Below are 27,775 nucleotides of genomic sequence, written 5' to 3' on the forward strand. Positions count from 1 at the left end.
GGGTTGACCATTGGCATTAGATCATCAATTGGTGTGCTCTTCCCTGAGGGAAGACTGTTTTTCCTGCTGTCAGCATTCCAGGGTTGCCTGCAGTTCTTTGTGTAGGGTTGAGGCCTTCTGTAGACTTTCTCCTATCCATTTTAACATGGTTTTGGTTGTTGGCCTTGACCAGGTCATGTTTGGGCAGTCCTGTTGGTGAGGATTTACAGTGTAGCTTCTGACGTTACCAGCAGACAGAGTCTCACAGCACACGCCCTGACCTTCTGGCCCTGACAGTTTTTCCACCCCTCTTACAAAATGATCCCTAGCCTTTGGTTTGAGAGTTGCTTTGCAGATGTGCCCATGGGGACTGGCTCCACAACTCTGCATTTTGATTGGCTGTAGGGACACCATGTACATGCCTGGTGACCCCAGAAGCGAGAAGAGGGTGTCAGATCCCCTGAAACTGGAGTTATGGATAGTTGCGATCCATGGTGTGGGTGCTGGAAACCAAACCCAGGTCCTTTGCAAGAACAAGTGCTCTTAACCACTGAGAAATTCATCCAGTTCAGTTTCTCTCTTTTTCTGATGAGTAGGATTATAGGATGGCTCTAGAGATGCCTTGAATGGGATAATAATCTGATAAGGTAAAATCAGGAGCCACAGGATTGCATGAAGGGCTAGGGACATGTCTTTTTGTTATTGTTGTTTTTCTTTCTTTTTAATATTTATTTATTTAATGTATAGGAGGGACCTATCTTCAGGGATACCAGAGAGGGCACCAGATCTCATTATAGATGGTTGTGAGCCACCTTGTGGGTACTTGGAATTGAACTCAGGACTTCTGGAAGAGCAGCCAGTGCTCATAACCCCTGAGCCATCTCTCCAACTCCATTTTTTGTCGTTTTTTCAAGTCAGGGTTTCTCTGTGTAACTATAGCTGTCCTGGAACTCACTCTGTAGACCAGGCTGGCCTCGAACTCAAGAGATCCACCTGCCTCTGCCTTCTAAGTGTTAGGATTAAAGGCATGGGCCACCACACCCAGATGACATGTCTTTCTGTGTGTGTGTGTGTGTGTGTGTGTGTGTGTGTGTGTGTGTGGTGATTCTTATATGATTACTAGAAAAGTGTAGGTTAATAGCTGAAAGGGAGAAAGGCCTTAAGTATATGCCATGAACTGTGTTAGAATTCTTGATTCTGAGCTACCAAGAGCCTTCAACCAGACTCTAGAGTGAGGCGCCCTCCCTTCTCATTCCTTATCAACTTTTCTATTTTTCTACCCTGCCTTACAAAGTCAGTATTCACTTTAGCTGGTAACAGGGTCCCCCTTAAATTTCAAACTGTGTGTGTACTCCAGTCTATCGTAAGATGGTGTAGCGTTTGTGTGTAACCTACATAATCCCTTCCCCTTATAGGTTACTATAATACCCGTGATGGACTTTCTATCTAAGCACTGTTAAGGCCCAGAGATTTTTTTTTAAAAAAAAAGTTTGCACATGTTCATGCTCAGGACAAATGAAAGTGCTCCCCAAATATTTTCCGTGTGTGGTTGGTTGACTCCACAGGTATGACATCCATAGACATGGAAGCCTGGCTGTAATGCATGTGTAGATTACAGGTCATTCCATTATGTTCATTTGAGAAAACACCCCCAGAAGAATCCCTAGTACAATCAAAATGGGAGCTACTAAGTGATCTTTAAGGAACCAGAGCTATGCCAGTAAGGGGAAATGAAAGATGCTCGGGTCTTTCAAAATTGGTGCCAAGGAGAGCCACATTGTCACCCTTAAACACTCGGTTGGTGTGATTGTCGGAAACAAAATGGGCGATTAGTCAGACCAAGGGCACCCCGGCTGTACCTTGCATGCTGTCCTTGATGACAAGGGATGTCTGTTCTCCACTAACAACTGGTTTCCACTGTTTATTTTGCTTCTGCAGATTATCTTTTCTGTGTTGAAATCTACACGGGGGCATAATAAAATACAAACCCTCAAAAAAAAAAGAAAAGAGTAAACAAACTATCCCAAGCTTCTCAGAAGTCTGAATGTTAGACATTGTTTCACACTGTCCGCTTGCAGCGGTTAAACAAAAACCACACTCTGGTATGTGGATGGGCTTTGTTCTTCCGCCTCGGGCTTTGCTTTCGGTGGCTCGGCACCAGTTTCCTCTCCAGGCACCAGCTACATGATGGCAGAGAAGTGGCTATGCTTTGAGCTTTGCAGTCAAGCCTGGCCCGGCAGCTTGCACCCATGGCCGGGCACTCTGCAAGCCCATGCAAAGGGTCGTGAGGATGCCTCATCCTCCTAGTATGAATCGGGAAATACTTGACAGTTTCATAATGCCCTTTATACGGGAGGAAATCCCACATTACCCCTACGTCTTCGGAATTTTTCTGTTTCAACAGTGCCTAAAAGTAATATTGAAAGGGCTGTTTCTGAGAAAACGAAATACTTTGAACCCTGCCTCCGTGGAAGACGGAGTGTGGTTGGTGTGAGGGGAGCAGAGATACTGGCGAGAATTTTAAAGCACATTATCCTCACCCACGTTAATTGTGCTATTGGAGTACAAAGGGATTAATGCCATGAACTGTGTTAGAATTCTTGATTCTGAGCTACCAAGAGCCTTAGCACACAGTAGTGTCCATAGCTTGTTTCCGATTGAAATGATCTCCATTCTAAGGCCCTCATGTCATTAGTCAAGCACCCTTTATATATCTGTTCTAATAAAATACAGGGGCTAGGGGACACTATCTATTGTGAAATGTGGTTTCAATATGGTTTCATTTGTTTTTCTTTAATTACTCTATTGGAAATGTGTTCTCTGTCTCTCTCTCTCATTTCCAATGAGTCAAATTTGATCGTTTTCCTCTTGGAATACCCTCTGGGCCCTGCAAGTTCTCAGCAAACACACATTGTTGGCCAGTTTCCATTTTCAGTCCCATACCATTCACAATGAAACGTATTAAGATAAGTTAAATGAAATAAATTGCCTATTTTCTATTTACAAAGGGCAACATTAACTGCCATGAATTTCACTGGAACAAAGCATCCTTGATCCTTCCAAACAAATGTTTTCACTTTTGACATCCCATCAAGATATACTCAATTTCAAATGGACTGTTCGCTAAGGGGGAGTATTTCCTCTGGCATTCAAAAATCACTCCAAACATTGGCCAAACGAAAGAAGGAGGCCCAAATGTATCAGTGAGAGTAAAATCTTCCTTGGCAAGTGATTTCTGCCTTTCTACCCACTGTAAACATAGGACAGAGCCTGGTGTGGTGGCCATGCCTCTAATCCTAGTACTTGGAGGAGGCAAGAGGATCAGGAGTTCAAGGCCAGCTTGGGTGACATGAAACCCTCTTTAAAATAAAATAAATCTTGCTCGGCAGTGGTGGCACACGCCTTTAATCCCAGCACTCGGGAGGCAGAGCCAGGTGGATCTCTGGGAGTTCGAGGCCAGCCTGGGATACTACCAAGTGAGTTCCAGGAAAGACACAAAGCTACACAGAAAAACCCTGTCCCCCCCCCCAAAAAAAAAAGCCAGTGATCCTTCCAGTAATAATGATTTGTTAGCTCTAGAAAAAGGGAGCTTTATATTCAACTGAAGGATGTTTCTTTAATAAGAATCCAGACTTCAGAGATCTGTTTTATTCTATATTGTTGCTTGGTTTTGCTCTTTTGTGGGGCCTGCCACCCAGCTCCCAAATAAATCACACACAGAGGCTTATTCTTAATTATAAATGTTCAGCCTTAGCTTGGCTTGTTGCTAGCCAGCTTTCCTTAACTTAAATGATCCCATCTATCTTTAGCCTAGGGGCTTTTCCTATTCTCTTCTGTAAATCTTACTCTTACTCTGTGGCTTGCTGTGTAGCTGGGTAGCTGGCCCCTGGAGTCCTCCTCCTTCTCTGGTTACTTCTCTTCCCTCCCAGATTCCTCCTTCTATATATTCTCTCTGCCTGCCAGTCCTGCCTATCCTCTCTCCTGCCTCACTATTGGCCATTCAGCTCTTTATTAGACCATCAGGTGTTTTAGACAGGCAAAGTAACACAGCTTCACAGAGTTAAACAAATGTAGCATAAACAGAAGTAATACATCTTAAAATAATATTCTACAACAATTTTATAACTAGAATCAGTTTTTGAGAAAGGGCAGCAGTTGCCACAATTATTATCATCTATAGCAGCTCTTTCATCTCATTTTATCACAATAACTCCATGGCTTTTTTGTTTCTAGTTTTTTTTTTTCATCCCAACCTTGATTTGGAAAGGGCTATGGAGCCCTGTTATTTGAATCATCAGTACTTTCCTACAGCATTGGAGTTAGAATGCCATGTGTAGCCTTTTAATTGTCTCATTTGGAGAAAGCACCCACTGGCATTAAGCTAACTACTTGGTTTGTGTGGGTTCACTTCTTTGAGGACCGATCACATAGAGAGATGCAGGGAATCATGTTTTGTTCTTCTACATACTTACATATTAAGTTCCTTAAGCTTCATAGTAGGTGGACTTTTCTGTCCTGCCAGCCACTCCCCAAATAACCACACAGAGACTTAATATTAATTATAAATGTTCAGCCAATAGCTTAAGCTTTTTTTTTTTTAGCTAGCTCTTATAACTTAATATTAACCCATTTCTATTCATCTATCCAGCTCCAAGGCTCATTTACCTCATCTACATACTTCCCATCCTGCTTGCTCTGCATCTCATGGTGCCTCTTCTGACTCCACCTTTCTTCCTCTCAGCATTCCTCTGCCCCCCAAATCCTGCCTAGCTACCGGCAAATCAGCTCGTTATTAACCAATGAGAGTAATACATATTCACAGTGTACAAAAAGATTGTTCCATAGCACTCCTCTGTCTCCTGGGGGCTGGGAAAGTAGTTCAGTGGTAGCACGGCGCTTGCTTTGCATGCACAGAGCCATGGGTTCTATCCTCAGCATAACATAAAGCCAGGTGTGTCAGACCATATGCCTATAACCCAAACACTGTGTGACAGAGGCACTTAGGATAAAAAAGAGGCCTAAATGAGCAGGGCTTCGACCTTTCTGTAATTTGTTACCTGTTTTGTTTTTTTGTTTTTTGTTTTTTAACTATTTCTATCTTCTTCGGGAGCTTCATTTCAACAGATTCATTCTAAAAACAACCCCCCAACTATGCTAAAAGGACAAGAAATAATCCACTTTGAGAAAATGCCCTAAAGAAAAGTCCAGATCAGTGCACCTCGAAAATATGCCAGTCGCAACAGGATAGACCAAAAGCACCCTCCGCCTTCTCAGTAATGGGTAGTAATGGAATCACTTATTTTGTTTTTAGTGCTGGGGTGGAAGAAGCAGAGTGAACTATTCAAACTTAGGTTTGTAGAGACTTTGAAAGTTACTCTAATATCCCGACAACTCATTTCCTTCTCTCAACACTTGAGTGAAATCTGCCTCAGCAATTGGAGATCTTGGTATTAGTTTTCACAGGATAATGAGCTTTAGACTGTTCCTCCACAGATAACTTTAATGTGTTTAGATTTTTGGATGTAAGTTTAAGAAGCATCATCAGTAGTCTACCTTGAGGACTATATTGCTGAGCAAATGTGAAAGCTGAGCTTGGAGATGTCTGTCTATTTTATAGTTGGAAAGCCAATGGTGTCTTCACTATAGGCCTGTGGAGGAACAAGAATAAATACATGGGTAAGTGCATACACATCAAGTCTGGGGTGGAGGCAGAAGCCTTCTCTCCTGAATGTGGGACAGTACTGCCAGAATCTGATAGAAAGATCGCCTTTTGCTGGAATCATTTATCTGCCTCTAAAACAGAAGGATGGCTTTTTTTTTTAAGGAAGTTTCCTTTTTCCCTAAATGAAATTATAATAACCATATTGTTCTTTAAAATTTACCAAGAGCCCTTTATTATCATTGGCCAGTCCAGTTTCAAAAATCTCAATCTCTAGGCCTCACACACAATGAAATCTTGAGTTCAGGGCCAGCCTGGTCTACATAGTGAGTGAGGCCAGCATGACCTACATTGTAAAACCCTGTCCAAAAAATGAAAAAGAAGAATAAAATAGCCCTCCATTTCCTTTTCTTTTCATTTCTTTCTTTTTTTTTTAAATTTATTTTATTAAACAGTCTTACTTTATAGCTCTGGTTGATCTGGAACTCACTATGTAGACCAGGCTGGCCTTGAACTCACAGAGGTATGTCTGCCTCTGCCTCCTGAGTGCCTAGATTAAAGGCATGAGTTACCATGCCCAGTATCTATCTATCTCTCTCTCTCTCTCTCTCTCTCTCTCTCTCTCTCTCTCTCTCTCTCTCTCGTGTGGGGGGTGTGAAAAAGAACATAAACCTGGGGAAGAAGTCATCTATTTTAGATTTTGAAAGGAAAAAAAAAAGAGTTGAAAAGTCTGTTTAAAAGAAGTCATAGATAATACAGAAACTAAGGTTAAGCTAGGAAGTGGTCCATCCTTGGGTTGCTCCCCGATCGGCCATGCTGGCTAAGTCTACCTCCTTTACTGTTGACTTCTGTCTATGCCTGCCCCCTTCACCTTGTGAAAATACCATGTCAATCCCGATCCTCCGCAGTGAGCTTCCTTCTGGTCTCCCTGGTTTATTCTCCCAATCCCTCTCTCCAGGGTCTCGCTCTTTTCCTGTACACTTTTCTCTGTTACATGAAGCCAGGACAATCTTTCCAAAGCTCAGCTCTGAGTTTATTCCCACATTGCTTTTGGAATGAAGTCCAAACTTCTTAACACGTTTGGTGTGGGTCCTGTCTGTGTTCCATCTCAGTTCTCATTCCAGCCAGTCACTCCCCACCACTCCTGCCAATGTGTCTACCTGGACTCTTTTCTCTGCTTCTTCACCTGACATCCTGACTCACTCTCAGGTCTTACCTGGCCAGCCACTTGCTCCAGGAATCCTCTTCTACCTTTGCATTGTAAGTAGGTATTCCCATGTCTGTCTGCCTTCACCTCCTCCACCCAACTATGACCTGAATGCCAGGACCACTTTGTTCAACATTTGCATCCCTAAGAACAGGCCACTGTAGTTTTTGGAGATTCCCAAGAGTTCTTTTATTGTGCTGCGAATGTCTCTGCTTCCACTTTCAAAAGCATTCTATACTGCACAGCAGTTGACAGAGGTTCCTTTGGGAGGAGGAGAAGGGATTAATGCTCCAAGGTCTGCTTGGAACTGCTTCCTCGGGCAGTATTAGACCAGCAGAGAGAGAGAGAGAGAGAGAGAGAGAGAGAGAGAGAGAGAGAGAGAGAGAGAGAGAGAGAGATTGACCTAAGAGATGTTTTGTTTCCTACTGCCAATTTATGTAGTTGGATTTTCTTCTTCCCTCCCTCCCTCCTTCCTTCCTTCCTTCCTTCCTTCCTTCCTTCCTTCCTTCCTTCCTTCCTTCCTTCCTTCCTTCCTCCCTCCCATCTTCCTTTCCTTCTTTCCTTCCCTCCCTCCTTCCTTCCCAGACAGAGAGCTTTGTCATGCTTTTCCTGGAAAGATTCACTGACTCAATCTTTTAGTTAACATCGTTGGAATGCCTACTTAAAGTTGTGGCATGCAATCTGCCCTAGGATACGGGAGTGTGCCAGTCTGCCATGAAAACAGTAAGCATGACACGGGAGTTTTCTGTTTGCCAGCTAGCTTGCTTCTCTGACAGGCAGTTCTGGATGTGAAGAAAGATATGTTTTGGCATCCCAGCTCCAACTAGAGTGGGCATGTACATACACACACACACACACACACACACACACACACACACACACAGAGTTTGCTCACCCTCAGTACCTAGGACTACATGTCCTCAAAGTTTGGAAGCTTCATTCATACTACAATATAATAGCTGGCTCTCAGTAACTTTCAAGGGGAGAAAGGCTAGCTCTCCCTCTCCCAGAGCTGAGTACAATCGCTTAAAAACAGAACAACGTGTGATTGGTGTGCTCTATTCATCCTCTGCATCAATAACAGGTATAGAGTTACTGAGACAAAGGGCTAGATTCACGTCTTCTGGAGGCCTCCCAAGAATTCCCATAGTTACCCACAGAGCAAGAACTGGGCCAGTGGAAGTACCCCAACCTGGCTACATGTTACCAACACTGCTGGATCACAAGTGGCTCCTTCCAGAGTCACCATAAGACGGAAATGCACACTACAAGAAGCTCGGGAAATTTATACACATATGGTTTCCAGATCAAGAATAAAGTTAATACCTCCAAAAGTTGAACTGGAGAAATTAATAGGGCCACCGAAAGTCCTGTGAAATGCTCTAGGTTAATGTGCAGAAAACTACGGTGCCTCCTACCGGAGAACATAGGCACAGCTTTGAAAAGCCGTGTGGGAACTCAGATTGAAACTTCTTGAAGTATTTTCTGAGATGGACTCCTTACATTTCCCCATCCCTCCTAGAGACCTGGATCCTGACTGAACACGCGTGCTCAGGAGCCGTATCCCGTAACAGTCCTGCAAGTCTGCAGTATGGAAGCAGCTTCCCCAATCTGCACGCTTCTCGGCAGCTGCTTTCCATTCCTTCATGTTCCTCCCCAAGGAGATGGCTCATACCAGAGGTGTGAACAGGTGCTAGACGTCACAAGAGATGCTAGCCCTCAAGAGTTGGGTTATTTCATGTCTCCTATTTAGAACTTCAGCAGCCTTCGGGCTTTCCATGTGTTCCTGTGTTCGCATGGTCACAAAAGCTCTCAACTGCTGGCTCCATGTTTCCCCCCTCACCGGCTCTCCTAACCTACTTACTCGTTGGTTCTGACAAGATCACTGCTAAATCCTTGGCTCCCGGTCAGAGCTGGTAAACGTGCATGAACAGATCTGATTCGGCAGTTAAATCACTCCTTCTCTTGAGATAAGCTTCTCCAGCCAACCACAGGGGCGTTGCCGGGACACCAACTTACACGTTATTAGTTCCAAGTCCTCTTCTCTGGATCGCCTCTTTTCTTCTGCCACATACAGGTCCTGCTTTCTCAACGTCACATTCTGTGAGACAGATCTGGCAAGACCCTGTACTCCCCTGGGTGGTCAGGCTTTGAAAGCACATGCTGTGTTGCATTTCCGTCTATCTCTCCTACAGCTAGCATACAGTATGTGGTCAATACATGTATCTCAAATAAGCCAAAGATGGTTAGATAAGAAGATGGAGAATGTTCATGTTTTCTTCTTCATCCACTTAACCTCCAAAGACTCGGAGTCCACTTGGCGGGTGGGCTGTGAGGTCCCTCCACTGCTGAGAAGTACACCCCAGGTTTTTCAGATGCGCTGAAAATGCAGCATGCGTTGCCCACGCCAGTGAGAACGTTCTTACGCTTTCAAACTTCGATTCAAAACAAAACTTAAGGTTCATCTGCCTGTCTTATGTTCCGAACCCTCACTCGTTACCATCCCACTCATCTTCCCCCCCCCACCTCCCAATTTAAAAATAGTTTGCCTATTTGTCCTCTTTTGAAAGATATTCCACAGCATCCAGGAGGCGTTTTTGCAAAGTACTGTGGCTTCCCAAGGACAGTTGACATGCCTCCTGGAGGCATCGACGACAGCCTTTCCTTTATCTCCCTGTCAAACCCTGTATAGCTCTGAGCTATCACTGAACATGCTGTAAATAGTCCGGACAGCAAATGCGTCCATGCTTCATTCCTTTTCAGGCTGCGTCGCACAGTTTTGCTCCGAGTTTTGCACGGCACCAAACTGCCTAGCTTAGGTGATTCATTCATTCAGTATTGAGCTCCTCTGGCAAGACGTTGATGAGGGAAAGCTCGGTGCTGCTAACCTTGGCCTCCAGCCCCTTCATCTCTCTCCTCTGCAGCCAGATGTTTACACCTGAAAAGTTAAACTGGGGCCCATTGAAAGGTACAGAGACTACTCAGGCTACCATGGCCTTATTTTTGGTTATTCCTGCTTGGTTTTTTAAGAAAATAAACTTAAGGGCTACCAGACTAGTTTCTATACTAGATCCAGCCCTGACTGACTGTGAAAGTCACTTTTACATTTGGGGCTCATTTATGCAGTGGGAATTGTAGTAGCAGTGAGACTAATACAGACTGTTTGCACCGGGAGGTGGACTCAGTGGAGACCTCAGCTGTAAGCCACCTATCCTGAGTCTGGACTAGTACCAGTGATCATCACAACTCTTAGATTCTGTTTAGCATGAGGAACAGGAACTTTAGAAACTTTCCGTCTTCCTAGGTGGAGCATGTCAGACCTAAGGTCTTACATGTGGAGACAGCCCAGAGAGCGATATTTCATTAGCCATGGCCCAGGTCCCCCTGGCATCCCCACTGGCCATTGCTGGCCAGTTTCAGAGATGACAGTGTGTGTGTTTCTCCGCTGCTTTCAGCTGACATGCCTCCTGAGTCTTGTTCACTACAGCTGTGGAAGGTTGCTCACTGGAATGCTACTTCTTGTGACACACACACACCCCCTGCAAGTAAGCAAGAGGCACCTTTGTATTTCTACAGTAGATTTTTTTTAAAGAGAGAAGGAAAGGGAAAGAAAAAGGAGTTTGCCAAGAAAGCACGTGACTTGGTGAGATCAGTCAGATTTCAGGTTTTGTTAGCGTACTAGGTTTCACGTTAGTACTCTGAAACGCAGCCTTGAGCTGACTTGTGTTAGCAAAGGCCATGAAACGTTCATTCAGTCCTGGTTACACCCATAACAAATGGTGTCATTTTGTACATCAGTGAGCCTTTTGGGGTCATTGGTACTGCTTGCCAAACCAGGAGGGCCTGGGCTCTAACTTAGCCCTAGGTTTAGATGGCTAATTTTGACTTTCTGATGACAGACTTGGTTTCCAAGGGTGTTTGTGGATTCCCTGTGGATTTATGTTCTCTGCCACTCTGTTTCCTTTGCATAAAAATGAGGGCAGGATTGGGAATGTGACTCTATGGGGGTGCTTGCTTCAACTTGTTCTCAGCTCTGAGTTCAACCCAGTATCAGATAGATGGATGGATGGATGGATGGATGGATGGATGGATGGATGGATGGGTGATTTGATGGATAGATGGATAGATAGATAGATAGATAGATAGATAGATAGATAGATAGATAGATAGATAGATAGATAGATATCAGGCAAGTTAAAAGTCATACTGTATGGTTTACTTAAACTGGAACCAGTCTGGACATTAGTAGCTCTTAGTAATTATGTGATATGCAGCTTGCAGCTGAAGCTATGAATGTTGAACCATGTGTTATTGTCACTCAGATCACTCAGCTGTCCACCTTAATCTAGTTAAATGATTTTCTGATTGATGGGTGGCATCATAACTTAACCCAGTGCAATTGTCAGCAGTTATTGAGTATAAATGGCATGCCAGCTACTGAACATAAATACTTAGCATATACACTGTGTGATACTTTATAAAATTTATTTCCTAAAGTTACAAGCTCAGCCTCAAAGTTTTTTCACAAAACATCTTGCAATTGCTCCGTGTACTAAGGATTATTTCTATCATTTAAAAAAAAAAATGCTCCTTTACTATAATGACCTTTTGGTTGTGGGATTCCTGATACAATTTATCTCAGTTATTCAGAAAAATGTAGAATCTCCCTTAATCCCTTTATCAGTAAGACAGGGTTTGATAAAAAACAGTGAGGTGGCCAGATGTGGTGGCATATACATATAATCCCAGCACTCAAGAGGTAGACACAGAGAGATTGAGGCATATTTAAGACCAGCCAAGGCTACACAGTGAGTTCAGGACAGCCAGGGTTACACACTGAGACCCTGTCTCCGACAAAGAAAGAGACCCTGTCTCCGACAAAGAAACAAACAATAACAAAAGGTAATGAGCTACATTGTAACCCACTGAACATTTATATCTCGAGTATTTCAGGTTCCACATTAACCTGAGAACATCCCTCGTAAAATATTCTGGTGTACTTTCCCCAGAAATACCTATCCTGTTCCATATTTTATCAACAGCTCAAAGCCATGGAAAGCACTCACTGGTGTTTTCAGATGGCATAAGGCCTCTTGCCCCCCGCCACCACCACCACCAAAAAAAAAAAAGGGGGGGGGCTTTCGCTGCAAACGCCTGCACTCACAATGAGAATTACTTCAATAGGCTACAGTGCTGGATGGAAACCAGCAAGATGAACTGGAGCGGGCAAGCGATGTACACTTCCACTTTTAGATTCAAAAGGCAGTTGCGCAATTACAGGATGGGAGCCACTGAGCTTGGCAGCAGTTCCTGTGACTAAAAGCTTAATAAGAACCAACAGTAGGAAGGGACGGCTAAACAGAATGGATATAGCTGTGTGCTTCCATGGTAGAAATATTAATGGTTCACTTTACCCTGCTGTGGTCACACTGAGTTGGGAGTAACGTGCCGGGTTCCAAGCACATTCAGGAGGGACTTTGACAAAGCAGACTAGCTATTAAGAAGGTGTTGAATCCAGTCCAAGATACATTTATGGGGCTCCTGTTTCGAGCAGGCAGTGTGCGGAAATAGGCCGGCCATAAAGCGAGGAAGAGACATTGTTGGTCTCTAGCCTCAAGGACTTGGACACATAAACGGAGAGCCAGACAGGTAGGCACATGACTGCAAAACAAAGCAAGAAGCACAAAGAATGTTGCTGTGGGAATTTGGGGGTGGGGCTGACTGTAGGATTTGTACAGGAAATGAGGAAGGCTTGAATGCAAAGATGTAGAGACAGGAAAACTCACTCGGGTATCGCTGAGGAATACTGAGCAGTCTAGGCTGGCTGGAAGGGCAGGGTAAGGCTGAGAGGAGGAAACCGACCTGAGAAAAGCTTGGGGACAGAGCCTGAGGACAGTGGTTGGGGGTGGAAAAGACGTTACAGTTAACGAGCCTCGGGAAATAATGACACAGGACAACGCTTGGAGAGGGTATTTAGTCAAGAGGAAAGATGGCCGAATCGCCCTGGTGGCTGTGGGTCAGATTTGCTCTAGGTACTTCCAGAAGCAAAAATGTGTCTCAGAGGATTTCCGATCTTCCTGAGCACAGGTTTGATGCTGTTTGGTTTTTGTTTTTTTTTTTAATCAAAACTGCCCACGTGAAGCAGGGAATACTTCAGCGCTTGTGAATACCACCCCGGACAGACTCAGGCCTCTGGCCCGAACGATGAGGAGAATCTTCATCATGATGTAATGCATGAACAAGTGAGAAAAAAAAAATGTTTCAGCAATGAACGCCCCTTCTTTAGAAAGAGCAAGAAATTGTTAATACAACTTTTCAACTCCTCCGACTCGTTCCTTGTTGTAACGGGCCCTGAATCGTTCATTTAAAGTCCATGTTTGCATCTCGTTTTTTCCCTCTGCCTTGTTGTGAGCACCGTATTCCTTCTTAGCAATATCCCCCATGCATCTCCATCGGCTGCATCACCCTTCACCCTGTTCCCGAACTCTGAGTTAAATTAAACTTTCTCTACCAGCCAGCCCCATACGTCGTCACTCTCCAGTCAACCAAATGTCACCTCTCTCCCCTTTCTTTTCTTCATACGCCTAGATCCCTGGATTATTGATAATAAATGTAGTTTATTGAGGCACATTTAAGGCCAGCCTATGCTACATAGTGAGTTCAGGACAGCCAGGGCTACATGGCCATCCTAGATCACTCCCAGGACCCCTGGTCCATTGGTAATAAATGTAGTTTAATGTAGGAAACTGTCCAATTTCCTTTGGAGAATTTTTTTTTAAGAATCCTGATCACCTCCTTGAGAAAAAAACCTTTAAAATAGGAAAGTGATGGGCGAAAGGAAGAAATGTGCTTGAGCGCTTCAGAACTCAAGCAGCAGTCACAGAACCAGCTCCTTTCTCTAGAAAGCAGCCAGTTGGGGAAGTGTTGGCCACTGCTGGTGCAACATGTCAGGAAACCTCCAATCCATTGTTGCCCCTGTGCCTGGGGCAGAAACACAGCTTTTCCTGTTGCAAGGTGGGAACCAGTCCTATTACCGCAAAGCACGGAGATGGGAAAGACTGACTGGCTCCAGACCCGAGGACTGTTTCACTCGTGACTGGTATTGCTTTATTGTTTGGCTCAGGTAGCTGGGAGAATACAATCTCTGACTCCCTGGGTGTGTCTATTCCTTCATAGATTAGATAAGAACAATCGATGAGCTTTTAAATGCTGAGAAAACTAGTCAGAACCGAAAGGGAGCCACATACAGCCAAGAAATAACACCGAGATAAAGGTACCTACTGAAAACTTTCCTCCTCTGCCTTCCCTTTTCCTCTGCTTTTCAGTTTCCCAATCTGGTTTTGTTTTTTTTTTTTTTGTCTTTTCTCTCTTCCTGTCGGTCCATCAACTCCCTTCTCCCCACACGCCCTTCTTTCCTCCCCTCCCAGCCTAAACTCCATCCCCAAAGACTGAATTTGGCACACTCTACCTGATCAGAAAGCGCAACTGAATTTGGCTCTTTAAATATATTCTTTTAAAGAGTCAATAAGATTTACATTTAATTTAGGAAATAGATGAGCAAAGTTTATTCTGACTGATTTTTTTTAAAAAAATGCATCTTCTTTAAAATTCCTCATTTCAGGCTCCGGCCGTGAACTTGAACCCCAATCCCATTCCAAATTAGGTTCTGGCTCCAGAATCGTGGCGTGCCAAGGAATGGGGGTGGGAGATGGATGGATATGGGTTTGCGTGGGTGTGTGTGGCTCTTTTGGCCTTAGGAGGATGCACCCTGGGCAGGAGCCATTGTCCTGCCTCAGCTGTTCTTTGGGGAAGCTGGGCCAGGTTGAATTGGTTTTCAGCATCCATGCTGTTTTCAACTTCTCTGGGGCTTTCACTACACTTCCTTTTCTTCTGTGAGGGACGAGAGAGCCTTGCGTGGGAAGAAAAAAGCAACCCACCCCCCTTGACATCTGCCATGTTCTGCTGTCGACTACACACATCCTCTGGCTAACTTTGGACAAGTGGAGCCCAGTTGTAAAATCCGTTCATGGCCATTCAGCATTCTGGCAGTTAGGAGACACACTGTCGTGGTCATCTTCATTTAAAAAAAAAAGGGGGGGGGCCTGTAGGAAGGTCTATTCCGTGGCAGGAAACACAACCCAACTGTAAAGAGGGCTGTTTTGGGAAATTACTACTCATCCAGTGGTTGGTTGCTAGTTGTGATTTGGGAGGGGGGGAAGACAGAAGGGGGCCCTCAGCTGGGGCTCTGGCCCTCAAAGAACTTCCCCTCATTAACCCAAAGCCATTGACCGCCTCCGCAGGCCCATTCTATTAGTGAATTCACCTACTTCCCACTGTTAGGGCTCCTGGTGGCTGCCACTAGAGGCCTACCATGCCGAGGAAGGCACGTCTTCCCACAAGCAAGGGGATTATTTTTCAAAGTCAGCTCTCCAGGTATGACCAGGAGTCTCTGACCACCCTGATGTCCCCTCTACCCAGCACACACTTGTCTTTTTTCTGCTTTTTTCCATGGTCCTGGGGTTTCTAAATCTTGGCAGGAAGACAGTGATTCCTTTGTGCTGGGCTGTTACAATGAGGTAACCAAAGAAAAGGTCTTGGTCTGAGGCTGTCAGCTGTTACTAATCACTCTTCCCCTGCCTGTCGCGGGTCCACTCGCCTCTCCCTCTTGCCCTGCTTAGCACACATAAAGAAGATGAATTACTCTCTGGTTCCTCTTCAAAAAAGCATATTGTGTGACACATTCCAACACTGTGAGTAAAGGATGGGCTAATGTGAAGGGTAAATGGGCATCTAAACCACCTCATAGGGGGGTCTCGCACCCGCAGCTGGGAGCCTCTGAGACAAGAATTTCAGAGTTGCCCCCTACGACCATTTCCGGTGACCTCTCTGAGAGTGACAGGAAGTCCTTGGGGTAGGGTCCAGAGTAAACAGCACCACCAGAATTACAGGGCTGGATTAGGACCAGAACTAAGAGAGCGAAAGCGTGGGCACTCAGGGATCTCATTGCCATTCAGGCTAAGAGAGGAAGCTTCCAGGCTAAGGTTATGCCAACAGACACTTTGGCGCTGCTGGTATTAGAGGCAGCAGTAATGGACCTCAGTTTCCCCTCTCTGCTTCTTTCTATGTGAGTCGAAAAACAAAGCAAAACAATTACACCACAACTATGGCCAAAGAAAAAGGAAAAAGACCGTCTGCTTAGTCCTCGAAATCTGAGGAGAAAAGTGATTTATTTGGCTTTTTCTGCCACCAATAATATTGTCTGCTCCACTGATTTTTTTTCCCCATTGGCCAATCTTTCAAAAAGAGTGTTCCTTATTTACTTTTCTATGCTTCATTTTTCGAGGGAACACCGGAGTTTAAAGATGTGGTTAGCAAGTTTTAGAGGTCAAATTAAAAAAAATCAATTTTCCTGACAAATTACATACCACCACATATGCCGTCAAGTGTTAGCGCCGGTTGCTTTCATGTATACAACCTTCTAAAGCTAAATGCTATTCAGGATAACAAAAAGAACGGTTCCTCGATATGATCAGCCATCACCAGGAAGGAAACTTTGGCTGAGGTTTAAAAAAAAAAAAGAAAATATTTATAATCGAACTTGAAGATAAAGCTGTAATACCTCTGAGCCTTTGTGGAGACAATTTAATGTTCCGGATGGCTCAAGCCTGCAATCTCAGGAGGCTGAGAGAGAAGGGTTGTCTGATTGCTTGGGATACATAGTATGTTCTGGGTTAGCTCTAGCTACATAGTGAGACCCTGTCGCAAAAAGGAAAAAAAAAATTCTGGGGAAATGACTTAATAAGAAAGTTTGAGGTACAAGCCTGAGGATAAGGACCTAAATTTGGATGCCCTGGGGTCCATTCTGTGTTGGCGGACTAATCCTGGGCATGAGGCCTGTCCTGGACTGTGGTTGCGTACCTAGTGATGCTCCACTTGACAAAGCCGATTCTTCCTGGCCAAGATGTACCAATTGCAAGTGGCTTCTTGGTTAAGCATGTGTACTTCCTTTTCTCAGTGCTGGGATTTTGTCTGGTTTGCACTTTTACAGGTCTAATGCATGGGGTCACAGTCTCTGTAAGTTCCTACAAGCATCAGTTCTATTACATCTGGAAGACACTGTTTCCTTGGGGTCATTTATTCCCTCTAGCCCTTACAATCTTTCTGCCTTCTCTTTCACATCAGTCTCTGAACCTTGAGGTGAAGGGCATAGTGCTCCAAAGATTCTGCCTCTCTGCACATTGTCCAGTTGTGGGCCTCTGTGTTAATTACCATCTGCTGTAAAAGCTTCTCCTATGAGAGTTGATCAAGGCACTGATTTATGGTATAGTTTATTGCTATGCTCATCTAGCAGAACAATAGTCTATGCCCATGACCTATCTAGTCTCAGGTTCTTGGCCACTTTAATGTTGTTGGGTATGGATTCTATCTCTTTGGACTGGGCCTTAAATCCAATCAAAAAGTACCTGGTTATTTTGTTTTGTTTTGTCTTATTGGTTTCTTGCTTTTTTTTTTTTAAGATAGTTTTGATTTTCAAGGTTTTGTTTTTGCTGAGAAAGAAAGAGACAGACAGATAGAAAAAATAAATGTGAAGTTGGGTGGGTAGGCAGGCGGTGGGAAGGATGTGGGAGGAGTTGGGGAAGGGAAGGAATATGATCAAAACATCTTGTGTGGAAATTAGATTTTAACTAAAAGAAAAAAGTTACTGTAGTTATATGTACCTATAACCTAAGGGCCATGAGGACAAGGAACAAAAGCAGGAGTGCTGGGGTTTGCTGGACCAGCCTTGCCCAGAAAAAAACTCACAAGCTCCAGGTTTAATGAGAGACCCCCTCTCAAGGGGTTGAGACAAAGGGCAACAAAGGAAGACACTTGAGTACCTCCTGCAGACCCCACAAACTCAGGCATCTCACACACACACACACACACACACACACACACACACACACACACACACACACCACAGAGGAACTTGCCTTCTTTACAGAAAATTCTATGAAATGAAGCTTTTCCCTTATCATAATTGTAAAAACGATAAACAGCGCTGGTTACCGCACAGAAAGGTCATGAGCCTCAACTACCCAGTATCAGAACTTTATTAGGAGGAAGAGGGGTGGAAGCAGAAGAACCAGGCCTGGGGGGGGGATGCACATGGAGAGAGCAGAGAGAAAGATCGTGGGGGGCGGGGGGGGGGGGAGACAGAATAGAGAGAGAGTGGTGTCTGTGTCCGGCTTTTTAAGGCTTCCCCGTGAACATGCGCAAGCAGGCTTACAGATCTACACCACGCATGCGCTGATTGCGTGACCACACCACGTGCACGTAGTCACTAGTGCACACTAATGTCGTAAGACGGAAGACCCTTTGCTTAACTCCTGAACTGTGCGCATGCAGCCATGCGGCTGGAGTGAGGGCAGAATTCTAACAATAATGTCTGAAAGCTTTCTGTTCCGACGAACTGACCAGGAGCAGACGCTGGAAGCCCGTACCCTTACTCCTGAAAAGACACTAGTTCCGAGGTGAGAGGAGTAGCCCAGAGTCCCTGGTAGCGACAATGAAGAGAAGGGAGCACAAGAGTTTGTGGTTCCTTTCTAAAGCCCCTGCTGCCAGCGGAGTGGGGATATAACCAGTGTTGGTAAATCTGAACCCAGAATGAGAAATGCATCTCACAGTGTGGCCTGGCACATTCATATCTGTAGGCGGGAAGCTGAAAAACATCACCACACACTGCTCATCTTTACCACATTTAATACCTTCTAGTATTTCCCGTGCTATTCTTTTTTGTTAACTGATTTTTTTAAAAATGCAGTCACGACCAACTGAACCGATTTCACAGCCTGAGAAGTAAGCACTCGCTTTTTGTCCTCACCTTTCTCTGTCTACTTTTCTTTTGTTGTCTGTTTGTTAACTCACTCACTCTTCCGTCAAAGTATGGAAAGATTTTTTTTTTCAAGACAGGGTTTCTCTGTGTAGCTTTGCGCCTTTCCTGGAACTTACTCTGTAGCCCAGGCTGGCCTGGAACTCACAGAGATCTGCCTGCCTCTGCCTCCCGAGTGCTGGGATTAAAGGTGTGGGCCACCACCGCCCGGCCAAAGTATAGAAAGATAGAACAATAGCAATCACTCCTGGGTGCTGACCTGAACGAATGAAGTAGATCAGCAAGCAGAGAAACTAAGACAGGAATGTGTAAATGTTCTACCCCAGAGCTACAGCCCCGGCCCACCGCATACTTTCCCTTTAGAGCTAGAATACCATTAAGATGCCCAGGCTGACCTCGAACTTGCAATCCTGAACTCCTCCTGAGTAGCTAGAATCTACAGGTCTCTATCCACCAGGCCCGGTGTGATAACACACCATTCTTTGCCAACACTTTGAAAGCTGACTTTTAAAGATTGGCTCAAAGGTGAATAGAACCATAGAACTTTCGTGTTCTTTTCTGTCTAATCTGTAAAGAGCCAGAAGAAAATATTGCAATACAAAAGATGTTCACATAGTTTTAGTCAGGGATTTAAAATGACTTGCTTGGGTGCTCACACCCTACCTCCACTGCCCCTCCCTCTGTGACCTTTTGACCCTCTGGTTCCAACACCTTTGTAGATGACTGTTTGCCCAATACTCAGCAGCAGGCAGCTGCTCAAGACACCGGAACTCGTTTCTCGATCTACTATATGCACATGAAATAAATGGTATTTTTAGAGTTTAGTTCTCCCATCTTTAAAAGCCACATCACCTTGTATTCCCATGAATACGGTACATGTTCATCCTTGAGTCCTCTGCTGTAAGTTTGCCCATCTTGAAATTCTAGGAGGACTGGAAACAGGCGGCTTTCATTAGATGAGGGTTTGAGAGTGCATTGTGAAGAAGGAACACGTCTAAGAAGAACTCAGAACCAAAGCAGAGCAATCATCTTGAATCAGCAGCTGCCACTGCCCTCTTCTGTCCCTCCTGGGCCTGCTCCAGGGGCCTTGGAAGAGCAATGAAGTGTCATGAGAATACGTGGAGAAACAATTCAAAACAGAAGGCTGCTTTGCATTTCTTTTTCTTTCTTTTTTTATTTATTTATTTATTTATATTTTTTTTGCTTTGCATTTCTTATGCCAAAACCAGAGACTAGAATTGTGAGGGAAGCAGACAGAAACACTTTGTAAGGCATAGATTTTTTAGCAGATGGGAGAGTGGAATCCATGAAAATGACAGAACCTCGGGAGCTTGGTATTATTTATGTTCCCCTTTAAAACTTGGCTGAAGACATATTTCATTTATCCAAGCCATACAAAACATTGTATCAAAGGAAATTTAATTTACGATTCAGAGGTCCACATAGTATGCAGGAAATACTCCTCTCTTCCCCTCCAAAATATCCCATGAATTTTTTGGTGCATATTTGCTGTACTAAACTGATTACCTAAAGGCCTTCTTCATAAGTGAAAAAGTTATTCTATATTTGCTTCAAGACGTTTGCTTCTTATTATCTTCAAGTGCCTGCCACCTAAGACACACAAGTATTTGTAGCAATTTTTTAACCTTTGATAGTCTAGAAAGCATCCTGTTTAATCTCTTTTCAGTGCTTAACTCTTACGTATATTGAAGGTTTTCGGGAACGGTTACTTGCATGATAATTGCTTATTGATGAATAGATTTTTTTCAGAAGCGAAATCTGCTCAGAGCCAGAAAAATCGATGGCCTTCCACCCTCCATTACTACATACCTGCCTGCTCTGGACCACTTTTCTGGGAGTGGAGGGAGGGTTCACACTGCCAGGTCAGCTCTCTAGCTATTCCTTCCCATGATGAGGACTACTCAGCCTGGCCCTTGGGTAGCTCTAAGGTATGGAGAGGAACTGAGCAGAGACTTTCCATAATTACATCCCTATAATAGTGTCCTCCTCAACCCAAGTGGTTTGTCTCAACGTGGCACATGAAAGCTAGGGAGAGTCAACATGGAGAACAAGAAGTGTTATGTGGGCAACTTCTGAGAGGATGTAATCAGCAAGGTGGTCTTTCAGAGGCATGGTTTGGATGTTGCCACTGCGGTTATTAGCTGTGAAACACTGGTCAAGTCATTCACTTCTCTGGGCTCTTGTTTCTTTACCTACAAAACTGTATCAATGATATCAGCATTATGCCACCCCATGGAATGAAATGAGTATACAGCATCAGGACTTTATGAATGAGCCTACGGATTAACGTAGAGGTTAATTCAAAGTATACAAACCATATGGGCATATTGTTGTACCTGGGAGAGCCATCATGATACTTTACAAGAACACAATATAAGATTTCTTTTGGATTTCAGGATTCTGGTGGCAGGTTTTTTCCTAATACAGATGTTGAGACGTCAAGTGAGCAAAAGGAGGCTGGTGAGATCACTATCTTTACACCTCACTCTGGAATGCGTTTTTCAGACATGTTAGATGAATACACCACTATCGTAACACACTCCCATACCCAAGTGACTTCCCCTCTCCCATCACCTCAGTGCCCTTTTCTCCCCTATATTTTAAACTAAATGACACAGATCTATGCAAACTTTCCCTCTCTAAACATTTGGGACATTCCTGCCAAAGTTTCCTTTTCTGCAGAGTGATTTAGTGTTCTATCTTCCCTTGCCCCAGACTCGCTTCATGTGTGTTTAGTCTCTGCCATAGAACTTGTCTCTCATATTTCATCATGGGGGCAGGGGAGGGTGGTTAGAGTTCAGGTGTGGGAGAGGAAGAACAATGTCCTGCTTGCTTGAGGTTTGTCTTCCAGAATTCTCCTCTCCTTTTTCTGGCCCCACTAATTTCAAGGCCATTGTGTGAGGAACAAGTTGTACACATCTGCCCTGCTGTTCCCTTGACAACAACATATGGCCTTGTTCTCGGTAGCGTCTTTAGTTTTAAAAGCTGAAGTATTTCAGGAGCAGGAGTGAGCAAGTGGTCCTGTGTAGGACATCAGACTCCCTTTAGGAGAAGGACTTCCATGGAGAATTGGTTAGTGATGGGATCTTCTTTGGCTGAGACACTAACAGCCTATTTTCTCTCAAAACTAAAGGGCCAATATGCAGATGTGGGCAAGACCTCTTCTTTGATTAATGATTCTCATGTTGTGCTATTGCTAAGAAAATGCCTTCTGATGGTTGTCTTTGTTATTTCAGAATTAGAAAGTATGAAAAGATACTTTCATGTTGGTTTTCATTCAAAGCATGTTAAGAAACCTATAAACCATTTCCTAAAGGTACTGTCCCTATAGCTGTGGGTACTATGATAATGTTCCCATCCCTCTGGCCAGGGGGAGGGGGAGGGTACAAAAACCTCCTCCTCTGTCTGCAACTTTGGACCCAATGCTATCTTGACCACCAGTGTTCTCTTTAAATAGCTTATAGGTTGGCAGTCATGGGCAGAAGCATCAGAGAAGACATCTAAGAAGGACTACAGGATAGGAGACAGAGGAAAAGAAAACCTCCTCTGAGAGGAAGAAAATTCTGCTGCCTGGTACCTCCTAGCAGAGATATCAGCCACTGCACTTATGCCACTCACTAAGTAGACAGAGAAAGAGCCGGAAGGGTGATGTAGTCCAGTGATGTCTAGTCAGGCAAGCCTGCAAGAGAGTGGGCCCCTTAGAGGAAATAGCATTGCAATTACAACAACATAAAGATATTTTGGCACATGAATCAGACCTGAGAGTGAAAATGGGGCATGAACAGGTCTGCTGAGAACATATTAGCCCAGTTATAATGTCGCTGAAGTGCTGAGTGGTGCCATCTCAGTAAATGGACACTTAACCCTGGGTCTCAAGGATAAGAGGTCAAGATCATGCACTAAAGTTAGTCAGCCTCTTCATCTGTGAGAACTGTGGCTGGTCGTCTCAGGGGCATCACATTTACAAAACTTAGTTACATAAGGTCTAAGTTTGACTTTCCATTACCCTCTACTTGCTATTCACCAGAACCTTAGACTTTTGGTGATTATTAAGTAAATGCTTATGAAAATTATAAGTAATACAATTCAAATATGATTGGAATTATAAATGGAAAGTCATAACTTCAATCCCTCCTTCAGTACCTTTGTGTCAACATTTTTAGACAAGTTGAACCAGTTACTTAACAATCATGGATACCTTTTTCAATGCTTACCCTAAATATGTTTGTATAAATGTGAGCACTGATATCTATTATTGAAATACACTAATGGGGCTGGACAGATGGCTCAGAAGTTAAAAGCCATGACTGCCCTTCCAGAGGACCCAAGTTCAATTCGCAGCACCCACATGGCAGCTCACAACTGTGTAACTCCAGTTCCAGGGGATTCAACACCCTCACACAGACATACATGCACACAATAACCAATGCCCATAAAATAAAAGCAAATAAATCATTAGAAGAAAAAGAAGTACGCTATTACCTTTTAATACATTTATAAAAACACAAATAGTAAATAGTGGGGCTGGACAGACGGATTAGTAGTTAAGAGTGCTTTCTGATCTTCCAGGGGACCCAAGTTCAGTTCCTACCACCCATACTGGGCAGCTTAGCTTGTACCACTGGGAGCCCTTAGAAGTCATATGTCCTTTTCCACCTGGACTAACACTGGACTTCCCCTTAAGTAGACACTGAATATGTCTTGAAAACAAGGAGAAGGGGTATTTTTAGCATGTCATGAGGTGTCCTATGGGACAAGGTAGAGGGAGGTGGGGTACAAGAATAAGGAGAACTCCACAAAGAATAATTTTATCAACTTCATTAAATGAGATTAAATAAAACAGCAGAGATGTGGTATGAGAATTTTGGCCTTTAGAACCCAATGTTTGCCTGAAATACAAATTGAAGATAGATTGGCAAGTACTTGTGTTAAAAACAAATGTTACATAAAAGACTCCATAACACGCATATAAAATAATAACTCATTGGCAGCCTATGTATGTGACTCAACACAGTGCTTAGACTTGGGTAAACTTACACTATCCTGATGGAAATTTATACTCATACTCCCATACACAAACACACACTACTCACATGCATAGGTTCCCCCAACTTATAATAACTGAGGGAAGAAATTAATCACACCTCAAGCTTTTAGGAAACTGGTGTCACTTGGCCCCATGAAATCAATCTGGAGTAGAACACGGGTGATCACATGTTCACTGACAAATTCTCACAGTTGGTACTTTTGGGAGGGATGAAGGGAAGCAGGTGTAGAAGGAAATGAGGTTCCCATTGTCTTCCACTGGAGAATCCCTCCAACTGACTTCCTGAAAATCTTCTGTTTGCCTTCCCCAGGAATGGCGGCCCTAGATAGTAAGGCATCAGGGAAGATGGGCATGCGAGCTGTAGTCTATTACATGACTACCACCATCATTGCTGTGGTGATTGGCATAATCATTGTCATCATCATCCATCCTGGAAAGGGCACAAAGGAAAACATGTACAGAGAAGGTAAAATTGTACAAGTGACTGCTGCAGATGCCTTCCTGGACCTAATCAGGTATGTCCTTGTAACCCGTCCCTAGGGTACACACTGACCACACACTTCTTATTTTGGGAAGCCAACCAAACTCTCAAAGAGGTTATCTGACAGGACCAGCCCTGTCAGACTTGAAATGGAAGTCACATCTCTCCCTCCTGCTAACGGAAGTTGATATTGAGGCTCTATCTTCTGATCTCATGCAGAAGAGGTGAGATGAAAAAGAAGGAGATGATCTGGAGAGGCCTGCTGTGGGATTCAAAAATCTCATCTCTGAGTTGTCTCCACTGTGCAGTTCACCCTGGACTAATTGGATAATTCTTGATGTTCTTTCCCCAAGTCTTGCTCTGTAAGATAGTTTTTAGCAAAGTATGGCCTAGTCCTTAGAGTCCCTGGTCTGTATCGTTGTCTAGGGCAAGCGACAGCATGGTTCAGCAGGGCCTTTAGTGTTCATCTGACCATTTCTGACTAATGTTCCTTCTTTTATACTATTTGCAAAGAAAGGATTTGGCAGATCGGTTATAAAAAGTCCAAGGATGCTCTTCAGTAGTGTAGTATAAACAAACAAGATGCTGATTACAACTGAGTCTTACCCAACACTTGAAGTGGAGATGGTGATTACCAGAGCAAGACAAAGTTTGAGCCTGACATTTTCTTCCTTTCTCTCCACACACCTGCCCTTGGATCAGTCAGATCTTAACAACAAGCACTCTCTGTATTCAAAAGGAACTCTGAAAGTCAGCATGGCCATGCAATGTTGTTGTTTGTTTTTGCTCCTTGAGGGGGCCTGCCATGCATCTCCCAAATAAACCACACATGGAGGCTTATTCTTAATTATAAACGCCCAGCCTTAGCTTGGCTTGTTTCTAGCCAGCTTTCCTTAAATGATCCCTTCGATCTTTTGCCTCTGGACTTTTACCTTTCTCTATTCCTGTTTACCTTTCTTTCTTACCCTGTTGCTGGTTGTGTAGCTGGGTGGCTGAGTAGCTGGCCCCTGAAGTCCTCCTCCTTCCTTTCTTGTTCCTTCTCCTTCCCTCTTCCCAGATTTCTCCTTCTATTAATCTCTCTGCCTGTCAGCCCTGCCTATCCTTTCTCCTGCCTTGCCATTGGCTGTTCAGCTCTTTATTAGACCATCAGGTGTTTTAGACAGGCAAAGGAACATGGCTTCACAGAGTTAAACAAATGCAATATAAACAAAAGTAACATATTATTAACATATTATTCTATAATAGTACAAACTATAATCTCCGCCCTGGGTGACTGTAACAGGAGAATCATGAATTTGAAGCCTGCCTCACCTGGGCTACATAGCAAGACCCTGTCTCTGAACAGATTCAGGGAGGCCCTAAGGTATAATGAGACAAGTAGGAAGCTGAACAGGGCAAGGGACTGATGGCATTCGATATACTTTTTTTCTCTTATTACCCTGGAAGCTGTCAGCAAATGCCACTAAACAAAGCCAAAAAGAGTCAGAAAACAAGCAAATCCATATGCTGTGTTCCCTATGGGTTAGATCCTAGGGCTCTGCACAGAATGCTGGAGGGATCTAGCAGGGCAAATGGAGGATGCCTCTAGATTCCTGTCTGCTTTGCATTCTCTAACTCTGTGGCCCTAGTCTTTCCCATCAAAACTTAACCTTTTCTTCCTCTTTACATCTTACCTGAAAAAAACCCAAATTTGCCTATGCTCAATAGCCACTCCCAAGGGTTCCCAATGGTTGGTCTGAAAGAAGCTTCTTCAAGGGACTGATTTCAAATGCCATTTCAAGAGTGAGTCAAGAGACGTGTGGAGAAGAGGGTCTCCTTTGTGGCACCTCTCCATTCCCGCCAGGGACAACCTCATGTCCTCCACCTGTTAGCCTCACCCAACCACAATGAGACCTTTTCTTGAAAGTCTTTTCATAGAGTACATCCCAATGCTCTACCTGCCTTGTATTCCCTGCCCAGTGAGAGCAATAACAAAGATACTCATCCATGGGGAAGTTGGAGAGAGGACAGGGAAGGCAAATGATATAATTATATAATAATTTCAAAAAATTAAGAAGTATTATAAAAAGATCCCTGCAAATTAGTAACTGATAACTGTTTTTATTAAGTTCGTGGAACTAATTACAACTTTTACTATGTTTCCATGAACAAATGGTTAATTTGGGTTAGAAATATTATGTTGTCCTTTTTTGTCATTTTTGCCTTTGAAAATTGAGATCTTGTTATCCCAGACCTATATCTGTTGGCCCCTCAGAGGATCGTAAGTTTCTATCCTTGGCCCCAGTAAAAAGTGTGTGGCTCTCCTGCCCCTTCCTTAGCTTGGGCATTTATCTTAGAAGTTCTTTGAATGTACACTTGTGTCATAGAAAAAAAAAACCACAGAGCGAAGATTGGAAGGAAAAGAAAACTGGAGGGTCCAGGTAGCAACAAGAAAGAGTCAAACAATTATAGCCTTAAAGTATGAGTTTGACAGCACACTGTCTCTAGAATCTCCCGTTCAAGAGTCCTGTCTCCTCCCAGTCTCCCATTGAAGAGTCCCAATGGTGGTTTAATCCACGCTCCTCTTTGTAGATGAATCAACAGAGACACAAGTGGTTGCCGTTGACTTGGCCAGTGTCACATTCCTGAGCAAGACTGTTTCTCCTCCTCAAATCATCACTCTGATACAATCTCTGAGGAAGTGACAAACCTTGCCACAGAGGCCTCAAGTTCAAATATTGGGTCAAGCTCTCCACTGACTCCCAAAGAGCCTCGGACTCTCTGGGATGCTGTCTCTATCTCCCTGAAAGCCTGCAGAGAAAAATAGTCCATAGTGCAACTAATCATGTCTTTCGAATCATATCTTTCGATCCCTAGACTCATAGCACCACCACAACATAACCACTTTTGGATATGTACAGAGTCAGCCACCCTGCTGATGGAGAAATCATCTCTGTTTCTTCCAAGGAGGGAGGTTTTAATAATCTAATGGCTGAATGAAAAAATCCCATGGGCTGAAAGGAGGATAATTGGGTTGAATTTGGGACTTCCATGAAAAACATGAATTGCATGGGCCATACTTAGGAACAACCATGTATCCAGTTTCAAGTCACAATGTCTGTTTTTCCATTTGCTGCTTGATTCATTACCTTAGACACAGTGGTGCAGTATTTAAGAAACAAAGTTCCTATTGGGGAAGTTTTGCAAATGACTGCTGCTTTCTTTGCAGGAACATGTTCCCTCCCAATCTGGTGGAAGCCTGCTTTAAACAGGTAAACGCTCTCCAGCTACCAAGTCACCTTTTAAATTCTTCTTTGGGGACTGGAAAGATGGCTCAGTGTTTATGAGTACTGGCTGCTCTTCCAGAGGACCCAAGATCCGATTCCAGCATCTATGTCCAGTGACTTACAACCCGAGTAACTTCAGCTCCAGTAGATCCAACACCCCTAACCTCTCCAGGCATCTAAATTCACATGCACATACCTACTCTCTCTCTCTCTCTCTCTCTCTCACACACACACACACACACA

General features: G+C 43.9%; 1 protein-coding gene across 1 annotated transcript in view; it reads left to right on the top strand.

The window, feature by feature from the left end:
- Positions 1-27,775, top strand: part of Slc1a3 (solute carrier family 1 member 3) — a 79,438-nt gene that overhangs the window by 37,289 nt on the left and 14,374 nt on the right. The window contains 2 exon segments of the mRNA XM_028875610.2: positions 24,096-24,300; positions 27,475-27,517. Coding sequence (XP_028731443.1) covers positions 24,096-24,300; positions 27,475-27,517 — 248 coding nt within the window.

The sequence above is a fragment of the Peromyscus leucopus genome, chromosome 11, assembly GCF_004664715.2.
Source record: "Peromyscus leucopus breed LL Stock chromosome 11, UCI_PerLeu_2.1, whole genome shotgun sequence".
NCBI lineage: Eukaryota > Metazoa > Chordata > Mammalia > Rodentia > Cricetidae > Peromyscus > Peromyscus leucopus.